The 14,041-nt window shown below is 27.1% G+C and overlaps 1 protein-coding gene across 2 annotated transcripts in view; it reads left to right on the top strand.

Moving 5' to 3' along the window:
- LOC134832576 (tyrosine-protein phosphatase Lar) overlaps nt 1-14,041 on the top strand; it is a 62,661-nt gene that overhangs the window by 12,585 nt on the left and 36,035 nt on the right. For both annotated transcript variants that reach the window (XM_063846641.1, XM_063846640.1), the window contains exon 3: nt 11,429-11,646. In XM_063846641.1, coding sequence (XP_063702711.1) covers nt 11,487-11,646 — 160 coding nt within the window. In that variant the 5' untranslated portion in view covers nt 11,429-11,486. The remainder of the gene's footprint in view (nt 1-11,428; nt 11,647-14,041) is intronic.

Below are 14,041 nucleotides of genomic sequence, written 5' to 3'. Positions count from 1 at the left end.
AGGCAACCGTCGACGTCAATAATAAAGGGTACAGCAAAAGAAATGAATACCAAAACAAATAACAAAAGAAAATTATCGCTTGCAGCACACTTGCATATCATGTCTAATGATAACCAATGTATCATCTCAATTTCTTTCTGTGTTTTTTCCCAAAAAAAAAAAAAAAAAAAAAATTTTTTTTCCTCGTTATCCTTTTAACATACGTACACACCGACATAATTCGATTTGAAATTGTTTCATCGAGAAATTTCAAAAATATCTTCCTACACACACAGTCAATCAAATAAATATTGGTCTATCAGTCACGTATGAAATATTTGTTTTATTACGGGTTATGGCTCTTTTTTTTCATTTTTTTTTTGTTGATGAAGTTGCTGCTGTTGATGCTTCTTTTTTTCTGTCTTTTTTTTTGCGATGAACGACGAACATTTTTTGTTCTAAAATTTTATTGCCTTTTTTATGTCTTGGCATACCAAAAAAAAAAACGAATATAAATTTTTAAAAGATAAACAGACAAATAAATTATAGAGAATTGTCTAGTAAAATGATCTGGTAATTGAAATTTTTCACAGAAGCCGCAAATATTTTAAAGAAAATATTTTCGTGCAGCAATTTTTCAACGCAGCACAAAATAACGGCAGGAAATGAAAATATTCATAAATACGACGTGAACTTTAGCAGTAATAAAAAAACAGCAGCAACAACAACAAATTCCATAAATTAATGAAAACAATTAAATAAAAGTTATATAAAGGATTTTACACACTTACCATAATTTTTTTAATTTGATATTTTTTAACACCCCCAAATGCTTGTTTAGCTCTATGACAGTTCGTGCAACGATTATGACATGGATACGTTTTCATGTTGTACAATTACTCAGAAACAATTAATACAATTTCCTGTTAAAAAAATTAATTTTTGTTCCACTTCCTCTTATATAAATATTTTTTTTTTTGAGATTCTCACCCCTTTTATTTTTTTATTATTTTTTTTTTTTAATTTTTTGTATTAATTTATTATAATAAAAAATTCATTATAAACGCTGTTTAACATTAGCACTGTAATTTTTTTAACAAATTATGTAAATTCCGCTCTTTAAACAATATAACATAATAATAATAATAAATCACACGCGAGAAACCCCTTTCTCATAATTCACAAACAAATCTTTTTTTTTTCATTTTTATTTTTTTTTCTAAACGACCGTCGACGACGAGACGACAGAAACACGTGTAAATGCATTACTTTTATTGCTTTTGCAAAGGAAACACGACAAACACACGCGGATTATTATTCGGATTCGTTGGCGCGCGCGAACAAAACACGAAAAAAATGAAAATTATGGCAGTAACTGCTTGCTCCGTTCGTTCCCGTAACAGAACAGAATTCAACTGACTTGTGTAATATTATTATGATCCTGTTTTGGTGGTATTTTTTAAGTGAATTGCAATATTGTTTGTGGCGTATACGAGTGTGTGTGTGTGTGTTGCTCTCAGGATGTCAAATTCTCGGTGAATATATTTCGGTGAGTGTCATAATAAGTAAAAGTTGATCCGCATAGATCGGCATGTATTTTATGACACGAAAAATTCTTGCTTTGAGAGTTGCTCTTTTGACTGTGTCTGAGTGGAAACGGACATACAATGTGATAATTATTTTTTTTTGTGTGTTTGTCGGTGTGTGAGGGAAATTGCGTGTGTGCACGGAAAACCGGAGAGAGGAAATTTCATATAAACGATGAGCTTTGAAAAGGTGAAACGTACACAAAGTAGGGTGAATCAATTTTTTTTTCTTAATTTTTGTGAGAATTTGTTTTTTTTTATTTAAATATATATTTTTTTAAATTAAAATTTAAAAAATTAAAATTATGTAATTTAAGGAAAATTTAAACAAGATTAAAATGAAACTAAATATTTTAAATAATTTCAATAAATAAAAATTTAATTAAATAAATAAATTTAATTTAAATATAAATAAATGAAAAAAAGAAATAAAATATTTTGTTTTAAAATATTAAAAAAAAACTGTTTCGTTTAATTAATATAAGATAAGAACAACGAATAAAAATTTTAGAAAAAAAATTTTTGAAACCTTTTTAAATAAATAAATATTAAAAATAAAAAAAGCGAATTTTTGTATTGATAAAATAGAAAATAAGAAGTGAATTTTTTATTTAATTAATTTGAAATTATAATTTTTTTAAAATAATTAAATAATATAATATAAAATTATAAATTTATTTTATTTTTTATTATTCTAGCGCAAATTTATTAATTTTAGAATAAATTAAATTTTCAATTAAATAAAATAAAATTTTAAATTGTTTCAATTAATCAACTAATTTTTTTTTATTTGAAAATATAAAAAATTTAAAAAAAAATATATAACTGAAAAAAATCAAAAATAAATTAGCTGATAATTTAAAAAAAAATTAATTTTATAAAAAAACATAAAAATTTCAATACAAAAATTGAAATACAAAAATAAATTGAAATATTCACCGTTGAACTTTTGACATACAATTTCCACCCTAATATTTTAATTGAGCACTTTCTCTCCTGCGCAGTCACTCTTTTCCTCCTGTACGTACACACACACCTGTTTTCCTTACTCTTGCTTCCCTGGCACACGAACGGCACTCTCCTCGCAATAGTAACAACAACAACAACAACTCGCCGTCTTACACGAGCCACACACCAGTTAGTTATATTCGGAATCTCACACGGTAGAGATGTTATGTGAGTTTTGCTAGAATTTCAGATCGGAACAATTTTTTTTTCGTTCACTCGCTTGCACATACGGAAAAAACGTGAATATACAAAACAAAAATCGTCGTTGCTGCTGTTTCGGATTTATTGATGGATCAATCAACAATGACACATCACAAAGATTCATGACTTCTACGCGCGCTATACCGAAAGTGATTTTTCTGTGCGAACAATATGAGATTTACTGTGAAATTTGTGAATAATTGTAATTTTTTTAAAATAATTTTTTTGCTATTTTATTTCTAAAATGATGATGAGTGATAACGAAGGATAATGAAAAGCAAAAAAAAAAAAAATAAAATGGAAATTTAAAAAATATTTATTTGCAGGATTCCTGTGAAAATTTCCGATGAATAATGAATGGGGAAATTTCATGTGTCTCGGAAATAACTGAAAAATGTTAATTTTGTGTGCACTCTTGAATTAATTATGTATCCACTTGAAAAGCAAAAGTGTTACGTGTCTGTATCTCGAGTCAACTCGAATGTGTGATGCAGTCGCTTATTTTATGTGGATTCGAACGACATACAAAAGCATCCATAATAAATAATTCACTACAGATTTAATGAATGAAATGTATTACTAGTACTCACACTCTGTCTCTTAAAAACTTTGTAATGTAAATATTTGTGTGCGGTTTTTGCTTCTTTCTACATCATTAGCGGGGCAAAAAGTATTATTCGTTCTACGCAAATTAACAAATTATCGTTTAAATTTTAAACAAAAAAGCAAGAATACTGAAGAAATGAAAGCGAACAAACAGACAATGACAATCATAATAATTGTCATAATATAATCAAGTACTTAAGAATTCAAAATCTAAACAATAAATTTTCTATTTGCATGGCAGATGCCAAGCTAATGCTCCAGCTAACTCGCACAAAAGAGACTTTTACGTAAATATAACATTTTTCGGAGGAAGAAGAAGGCAAGGAGGTCTCGTGGGGTATTAAATTTTCTTCTTCTCTACTTTTGAGTGAGTTGTGCCCGGAAAATTGTTTCTTCATTCTTTTTATTACCGCATTTCGGGGGAAAAAATGCGGTTTTACACTTGAAAAAATTTGTCTGTTTCTGTATTAAAAAAAAAAAAATAAATAAAAAAACTTACGAATTATCGAAAAAAAAAAATTTTTAAACCAAAAAGTGCAAAAATTCATTAGAAATTATTTAAAAAAAAAATTAATTAAATAATAAATATTTTATAATTACTTTAAAAATTACTTTAAAATTGAAACAAATTGAAAAAATTCAAATTCAAAAAAATTAAAATTAAAAAACTTCAAGAATTAGAAAAAAGCTATAGTATAAGGTTAATAAAATTTTAAAAATTATTTAAAAAAAAAAACCTTAAAGACTATTAATTTTTTTATAATTTTCAATCCAACTTAAGTATTAACAAATTTTAAACAATGAAATTCAAAAATTAGAAAAAAATTTGAAATTAAAAAAATTTGGTTTAGAAAAATCGTAAAATTTATCAAATATCGAAAATGATTTAAAAGGATCTTAAAATATGATCTCATATTTAACAGAAAAAAAAATAAAAATTCTGAAAATATTGAATTAAATTTAGTCTTAAAATTTCAATTTAAAAAAAAAATCTTAATAAAACATGAAAAATACCTCCTAAATTCATTTAAAATTAAATTAAATTTTTCCAAACTTTTAAATCCCTCGAAAAATGCGCTTCAATTGTTCACTTTGCTCAAAACGAGAAAAATTCAAATCTCATTTCCCCGAGATGAATATTTGCGTTGCATGTCTTTCCAAAAAGTCATCATATTTTCCCGAAAAAAAGAAAAATACAGCTGAAAATTATTTGAGCTTATTGCAGCAACAAGAAAATTGAATTGAATATCCTGCTGTAGAATACTTGTCAACTTTTAGCACAAAAATACGACGAAGATGCCGAAAAGTCAAACGCAGAGTTAAACTGAATGAAAATATGAATCGATGAATTTTCATTAAAATTCATGTGTTTGTCTTTTTAACCAACTTTACTGGACAACTCAACAGGGATCTCGAAAAAGAAAGACAAAGACGGTAGAAAAATAAGAAAAACAAGAGAAAGGATGAACAACTGCAAAAAAAAAAATAACCACATTAAATATTTTTCCTATGAACAAACTTTTGAACACACAAAACTTTTATTCGGCTTTATAACTTGACTTCCTAATACTCCACGATGAACTTATAGACAGATAAGAATCTCGCTGCAAAGAAACAATCGGATTTTTGTACAAAAATGATGTTTAACACGCTGCCACTTTAATGGTATCCGTATCGCATTCCAACATCGTCAAAAAAAAAAAAAAATTTTTTTTTTCGGGCAGCAGTGTCGTAAATTGGGTTTTTCAAGTTGTGTACTTTTCGCCATAACAGTTAAAAGTTTTAAGGGCTCAGCCACACACACACACATCTTTCAATCTGCTCGCAATAGAGTCGTGCACGCTACGACGGAGAGTAAATTAAACTTGTTATTTTGTCTTAATTTATAAGGCTCCACACCGCGCGCACTGCAAGAGGAAATACGGAGGAAGAAACTAACAAACTTGCATGAAAATACAATATTGTGTTAGGGATATTAGCACATACAACTCCATTTTACGGTGAATCTGAAAAGTTTCTGTACATTATTTAGCTTGCATGTCATGCCTTGCTACACTTTGCGAAACTCTGGCAGGCAAAAGAGTTGGCGAGAGAGAGCAAACCGAACAAAAAATAATAGTTTTTAATGAAATTAATTAATGAAAACTAACTTTTTGTCTGATGTACACTATGCATGTTCATTCGATTTGCTGCTTGTGAAGAAAGGAACATGATGCAAAATATTCCAAATTACCGTGATTTTGATATTTTTGTGTTACGCGCTGCCGTTTAGATGTCTATCACTTTTTTTTCGTGATGCGAAAATATTGGCTATCCTCCAATTATTAATAAACCAACAAAACAGCAGCGGAGGAAATCTAACCGTTGATCATTTTTTGACAACCATGCAAAAAAAAAAAAATACTAATATGAGTAAAAGGAAATTCACATCACACATCAAACACACAAACTATATAATAAAGCAATCAAAATTCAATAACCGAAATATATTCAATATATATTCCATAATAATATCGGTTTGTGATACGAAAATAAAAAAAAAATACACGTAAAATGTGTGGAGGCAAAAACTGACAGAGACGGATGTGACTAGTGGCCAATATAGAGAGATTTTATTAATAATATTATTATTTTGTGTTGCCGCGTTTTATATTGACAGTTGAAATGTCTGGCTTCTATGTACCTATCACACCTGCGATAAAGAGCTCATAATTCGGATCAAGAGGCTCGATTATGAAACAAAAAAAAAATAACATTTGAACTAAATTTACACGGAGATGATTTTTTAGACGAATTTTTCGTGCTTTAAAGGGAAATTTATAAAACCTTTTTTTATTTTTTTTAGGCCGCTCCAATTTTTTTTTGAACTTTTTTTCCCATGCCCCATTTCAAAAGTCGAAAATCCAATAGGGCAAAATAAAAAAAAAAAGTTAAAAATTTCATCAAAATTGACCGTTTTTCGGTCTTTTTTCATATTTTTTCAAGAAATTTTCCAAAATTTTTAAGAATTTTTATATTAAAAATCGTATTTTGACATGAATTTTCTTCTTTAAAATTTTTCAAAAAAAAAAAAAATTATTTTCAAAATTTTTTGACAGTTATTTTTACGAAATTTTTTTGTTTAAATTTTTAACTTGAAATACTCTGATATAAATTTTTAATTATCAAATCTCAATGTAGATACCATAAAATCAACAAAAATATTGATTAATGACAAAAACTGTTAAAATTTTTTCATTTTGTATGAAAAAGTATTTCAACATTTTTTTTTTGAAAAAAAGTTTTTGGGACAAAAAGTTCGAAATAAATTTGGAGCGGCCTTATTTAAAAAATAAAAAAAAATTCCCAAGGAAATAAGTCATTTTTTTTATTTATGAAAGTTTGGCATTTAAAATAGACAATATTATAACTCAATTTATTTTTTTCAATTTTCTCAATTTTAACTTTGCCATAAATTTTTGACATCTGTAATTTAAGAAATAAAGTCTTTAAAAATTAAAGCTAATTATTTCTTGATTTTTTTTTTAATTTAAATATTTGTTAATAAATTATTTTCTAACTTTTAATTTTACACAGAAATCATTTGACGGTTTGCTTTTTAATTTTTTTAGTATTTCATAAGATTTTTTTTTTACCTTTTTACTTGACTAATAAGTTGACAAGCATTCTGTAGAATGAAAATTATCAAAAATTAAATAAAAAAATATTTAATTTTTAATTATAAATAAATTTTTTCTATAAATTTTAAATAAATAATTATTAAATAATATAATTATTAATTATTAAAATAATTTTTTTTAAAAAAGAAAAAATTCAAGAATAAAATTTTTTCTTGAAAACATGTCACAAAATACAATTTCCATAAATTTTCCACATTAAAAACTGTTCTTTGTATGAAAATAACTTTTACTTTATTTCAATAAATCACTCAGCATGCTCCAAATTTGATCGACATGCATATATTTCAACTTCCTCGTTCTATTTTTTTTTTCTTCAGGCCAATGCACTGAAATATAAAAATTTCTTTCTTTTTGACAAAAAAAGTAATAATTACTTTAGTGGTTTTGTTAATTAAATTCTGGGTAAAACAATTTTTATTAAAAATTGGTTTTTTTAATAAAAATCCTTTATTCCGCGAAAACTTGATAAAAATTCATTAAATAAAAACTTACAGGAAATTCCTGTGCGTCACCTCACGCATCAGTCTCTCATCAACGTTATTATTATTCATATTTTACTAAAAAAAAAATATTTACTCAATATATCAGAGCGAATAGTTTCGACCCTACGGAGTTATCGCATGATGTTGTTATTCAAACCAAATGACAGCACTCCATTTTTTAATTAAAGTAATGCAAAAATCTCGTAATATATGAAATTTTGATATCGTTCACTCACTTTGTTCAGAGTGCGAGACAGTCTTCGTCGTTGTTGTTGTTGTTGTAATAATGATATAGTAATATCAATATAACTTTGTTGTCCCTCTTCTGTAAATATTTGAAGCTGAGTGACAACAGTCTCTCTCTCGGTACGCGCGTCATGCACAAACTTCACATAATTACATCACTTTGTCAAACAGTTATAGGCAAATAAAGGATGTTTTTCGGTATCGAGGCACAGAGATTTCAATTTAGCAGGAAAGTAACATGACCGAGTCTATTGTGGTACATCGAACGTCTCGCTGGGGCATCATTTTGAGTGATGATGTTGTTCTTGTGTTGCTGTAATAATAATAAAAAAGCATGCAGAAAAAAAATTTTGTAATAAAACAGACAAAGTCGTGCGTCGGGTACTCCTACACGACAGTAAATAACAGAAGGATCGAAGGAAATTTGGGGTTTATGGAAGTTGTAATGTTACGACTCTCCTTTAAGATGAGTGCGGTATGAGGACAAAAGAGGGCGGCTATAAATGTCGGTTATTTGCTGTCCATTTAAAAAGATGGGATTTTTCGTAAATGGCTTGGACAGTAATTAACGTTAATCTTGAAATGTAATAAAAAGAAAACTCCAAAGGCTTACAGATAATTCTTGATTTGATCGCATTTTTGTGATATTTTTTAAAAAATAAAATTCCTCTGATTTTTTTTTCATAATTTTTTAAAATTAAAAAAAAATAGAAATCTAGTTTTTAAAAAAAATTATTAAATAAAAAAATTTAATAAAAAATTATCAATAATTTTGAAAAATAATAAAAATTGAATTATAAATAAAATTAAATTTTTTATAAATTATAAAAATAATTAAATTATTATTTATTAATTGATTTTTATTTTATTTTTTTTTAAATTAATTATTTAAAAAGTAAATTAATTTAATTTTAATTTAAAATATTTAATTTTAAATTTTTAATTAAAATAATAATTTAATTTTTTACAAATTTTAATAAACTGCGTAAATTCTAGGAAAAAAATCTTTTTTTTCAAATACTCGCGGATAGACATCATTAAAAATTTTTTGTAAAATTTTCAAATAAAAAACGAAAGATATAAACCCCGAAAATCATCAAGAGGAGGCTACTTTTTAACCTCGAAAGCACTTGCAAAACTAAGTTCATTGTTGCTGATGCTTTTGAATAATTTATCTAAAACTGTGTCACACTCACTTTTTTTTGTCCTCCTCCATGTTGATGTATTACTGTGCCTGCTGTCTTCGTTAAGCACATAAAAACGAAACCAGACGCCTCCTCCGTAAAATTAATATAATGACTTTTTGTTGCTCATGTTGACGACCAAAACAAAGCAAAAAAATGTTCCGTTATCAGAATGTCACACATCACTGAAATTGTGTCATTTTCATTGTTTTTGCTTATACAAACGGCCGTCGTCGTCGTTGTTGTTGTTGTTGCATCCCAAAAAATGCAGCAAGCAAGCGACGCCGACAAAACAGGTGAAACATTGACACAACATCACACACAATATTGTTAAAAGCAACTCAAAATGCAATTCAATTATTATTACTTTGTTATGTTTGTCTATGTGCTCAAAGTCGCACATCACAGGACCTGCATGTTACCTTTTGTGCCCAGTTTGAACAACAACAACAACGACATCGTCGAAAAAAATGTCAATGTTTGCGTAGAGGCTGATAAGGTGAACCAGCACATGCATGGAAGCCATATTTTGTTTGTCCATGGACCTGATGACGCATAAACTGTTGAAACTTGTTAAATAGAATGTCACTGATAACGTTGAGATGCAATTATAACTTCACTCTTGTTTATTCATTTTTTTTTCCTGTAACGTTGTCCATCGAATGGCAATTACCGCAATTTTCCTCAAACTTCAACCGGCAACGGAAAATTAAACAAAATCAAAATATATTGACTTTTTGTGCAACTTATCGATTTAATGATGCATGAGAAGTTTTTTTTTGTGTCGGAACGTTGCTGTTGCATATGATGCGGTTTTAAATTTAATTGCGAAAATATTATTATAAACAATTCCGGATCCTCGTTTATCTATGGAGAGCCGTTGCTGATACCGGTTATTATTATTTTTGGCTTATCAATAAATTTTGCAGTTCATATTTTATATTTTAATATGATCGGGAAAACCGGAGATAGGAAAATCTTTTTGCCCCGGTAATGTTGTTTAGGGAGGCAGCAAAAACCATAAGCATGCAAAATCAATTATTGTTCGATGATAATGATATTTGATACGTTTTGTAGAGTTAAGACTTCATTAAGTTTAGAAATTAGATAGGAAAATAACTGAAATTAAAAACTTTACTTGTTTAAAAGTTTTTCTTTTGTAAGGACTTTGAATTGAAGGAAGTTTTATTAAATTTGAAATAAAATAAAAGATTTTTTTTTAAAGTTAATTTTATTTTTTTAAGTGATTTTTTTTATTTTTAAAATATTTAATAAATAATTTTAATTTATAAATCAAAAAATATTAATTAAATTTCAAATATTAAATAAATAATTTATTTTTTTTTATTTAAAAAAATAATTTAAGCATAAGTTGATTTATTTTTTTTTTAATTTTCCTTATGAATAATTTAATTTTTTTTTACTTTTTAATTTCAAAATTTAACGTAAAACTTAAAAGGTTTATGTGATTTTTAAGAAAAACAATAAATAAAATAAATATTTGTTTTTAAGCTTCAGTTTTAGAAAAACTTAAAAGTCTTAACTTTTAAAATCAAATTTTGTGAAAAATATCAAATTTTTTTAATTAATTTCTAATTATTATTATATATTAATTTAAGCTTTTATTTATTTTAAGTTAAAATAATAATTTAAAAAAAAATTTAAAAAAAAATAAAAAAAAATAATAATTTTACTTAATATAAAATTAAAAAAAAAATCAATTAATACAATTTTATTCTTTTGATAAAAATTTAAAAAAAATAATTTTTGACTTGCATTTTTTTTTGCATTTTAATAGAAACTTCTAGAAAATTAAAACAAAATTTAAAAAAAAAATGTAAGAAAATATCTTTAAATTTGTTTAAATGCATAATAATAGTTTCACATATCAGAACCACTTAAAAAAAAGAAGAAAATATGTTATTTAACTCATTAACTTCAGTTAAGTTTCCTCCGTAAAATTCATGTCTCAATTACTGTTTACACATGAATAGCAACGCAATTGTTGCATTCGTTCTTCATTAATTAGACATCAAATTGTATATAGTAGATTGACTGACCCGCACAATGATGTGATCCACAAATAGCGAGCATTTTAATCACATGATTAAATAATAGACGATCATAATTATTTATACCTGGCTAGGCAAGTCAAGTGTTCTTGAAGTGTGCCGTATGAGGTGCATGTAATGGAAAACGAGCGATAAGAGGGCGATTAAATTGAATAGATTGCAAAGTGTTCATTGTAGTATAAGTATGGAGATAGAGTTATTAATACTTCATCAGTAATGATATGAAGAGAAGCTTGTTTGTCCAATCATAGTGCTTCACTGAGCCGAAAGTAATTCTCATGTGTGTTTGAAGCAATTTTGCATCAGCTTGCAGAACAAAACAGACCGCTACTTTTCTTTGGATTAAGAAAATTCCAAAATTCTGACCTATCTTTTGCATTGCAGTTACATTAACCAGTCATCGACAAAACAATACGAGTATTGAAACGTTAATCAACAGAAAATGGCCAAGCTGCTAACGCCTGGTCATCCGAAACGAGTGTCTCGGAAGGCGGCAGCAACAGCCGAGACAAAAACACCAACAACAACATCAATTCCATTTTGTACATTCCTCCTTATTTTTATCATTTTAACTGTTCAACAGCAATTTGTTGCTGCAGAAAGTAAGTATTCCCTCCTATATTTATGTATATTTCGCTAAGACATTAAATTTTCACATCGATGTTTACAACAAGTGATTTTGTGTGTGTGTGTGCAATGATAGAGAAAAAAAGTAATATAAAAGGACCTGTTGTTATTGATGTCATGCCATCAAATCGTATCGTATGTAAGATTTTTTTTCTACGCTGAAAAATCCTTTAATTATTTATCGAGACACCAATTTGCCAAGCAAGAAGCAACTAGGCAACGACGACAACAAGGCACGTATCGCACATATAAAAAAAAATCTCGTCGTGTGTCGTCGTGCGTTAACAAGCTTTTTTATTGCTTTTTTGTTTCACATTTTTAAGAAAAAAAAATTCTAAAGTGCCTTTATAGCTTCGTAACCCACACAAAATGAAGAAAAAGTTACGCACCGCACGAGAAAAAAAAGACAAAAAATGATTGCCATGGGCGATTAGGTGTTAAAATGAAGGTTATTAACTTGTTGTACTCATACTAGACTCGTACCAAACTCATACCGAGATGAGAACGTAATAATTCTGAGAGATAGAAAAAAAAATCTTTTTTTTACCTTTTTTCTTTATGCGAACCATGTCGTCTTTTTATGTGTGTGTGAAAAATAAAAGAAAATGTCAAGGGATTTCTTGAGGGATTTTGATCGTTTATATAAAAAAATAATAATAATATTTCAATTTTTGGAACGTTTTTGATTTGATGACATTTTTTTTCATTGTGATTTCCCGAAAAATAAAAAAAAATTCGTTCAATCCAACAAATTTATTTAAAATCAATTACTTGTAATTTACGCCAAATTTTCCCTTAAATTGACATGTAGGACTTTATAAATAACCGTATTTTCAATTTTCCACGCATTCCAAATATTGGTTTTGATGGTTCGTTTTATTTTTTAAAAGTTGCATTGCGTGATTTGAACTTTAGCGCTTTTTAAGTAAATTTCAGTCGAGTCAAAGTCTTTATTTGATCGAAAATTTTAAAATTTATGATTAAAAAATTTTTTAAGACTTAACCTTAAATTGAAAAAAATTTTAACTTTAGGCTAATTTTAAGAATTATTAAGACACAACTTAATACAAAAACTTCTGAATAAAAATTAAGTTTAAATGAACACAAATAAATTAATTAAAATAATATTTTGACTTAAACTTAATTTAAATCATAAAAATTTTAATGAAATTTTAAGAAAATTTTAAATATAAAAGTTATTGAATTACGTGACGTTTTAACTTAAACTGTTATTTAAAAAAAAATTAAAAAAAATATATTTAGATTTAAATAAAATAAAATTTAAATTAAATTTATTAAAAAAAAATATTAAATTAAAACAAAATAATTTACAATTTTTTTAAACAAATATAAATTAAAAGCCAAAAAATATTAAATCTTGACTTAATCATAAACTTAAGCCGGTTTAAAAAAAAAATAAATAAATAAAATAAAAAAAAAATTTTCAATCCTAAATTTTTACGTAAAATTCTTTTAGATCTGTCACCAAAATTAAAAATTCTTCTGAAAATCATTTCACCCCAATTTTACCTTTAATCTTGTCGGGCAGTCAAACTGTGATAAAATTGATTTCCTTTGAAAAATTTCGAAAATCAAAAGCTATTGCATATTGCTTCGCCATATCCGAATCGAATCTCCGAGCAAACGACCAAACTACTAACGATGGAACGCACAAAAGTCCAAAATGTGCATTTACACTCACAATGATGTTAAATTAAATATAAAAATAACATCCAGAAATGCAAACAGGCAATTTTTAGTGAAATAACAATATAAACCATACAAGTTTGGGCCATGGCAATCAACACACAGTCGCACACACCGAACGAACGAACGAGAGAGAAGTTAAGAGGACAATGGCTTAGTTCGATTGCAAACATGATTGGAAAAACGATTCCATTGTCAATAATATGTCGGTGCCTCTGTGTAATTTCTCCCTTTCAAACATCATGGAGTGTGTGCACTGTTTGCATGTTGTTTGGACAGAAGCGACTCAAAATGTATTTTTTAGCAATTGCGTGTTTGAACGGAAGTCTGCTCCAATCCAGCTTGTCTGTCATTTTACTCGAAATCCCAGAAAATCCGCTTTTATGGCCACTTCTCTTCGCTTTTTTTGATGTTGTCTAAAAAAAAATAAAAAAAAAAGTTTACATCGTGTGTTGAAAAAAAAATTGATACAATAAAATGTAATAATTGTTTCCCTTTCTCAATTGTGACACAACGACACACAAACACAGTCTGGAAATAAAATTAAAGTGCACTTGTCCGAGTAAAAAGCACTTCGAATGTTATTTGTCCATTGCCATATGAAAAAAATGGGATTTCACTCTAAGTTCCGGTAACAATGGCTTTGCCTTGCCAACCGTTTGT

The sequence above is a fragment of the Culicoides brevitarsis genome, chromosome 2, assembly GCF_036172545.1.
Source record: "Culicoides brevitarsis isolate CSIRO-B50_1 chromosome 2, AGI_CSIRO_Cbre_v1, whole genome shotgun sequence".
Taxonomy (NCBI): domain Eukaryota; kingdom Metazoa; phylum Arthropoda; class Insecta; order Diptera; family Ceratopogonidae; genus Culicoides; species Culicoides brevitarsis.
Note: the sequence above shows the minus strand (reverse complement) of the source record. Positions and strands in the feature narration are given on the sequence as shown.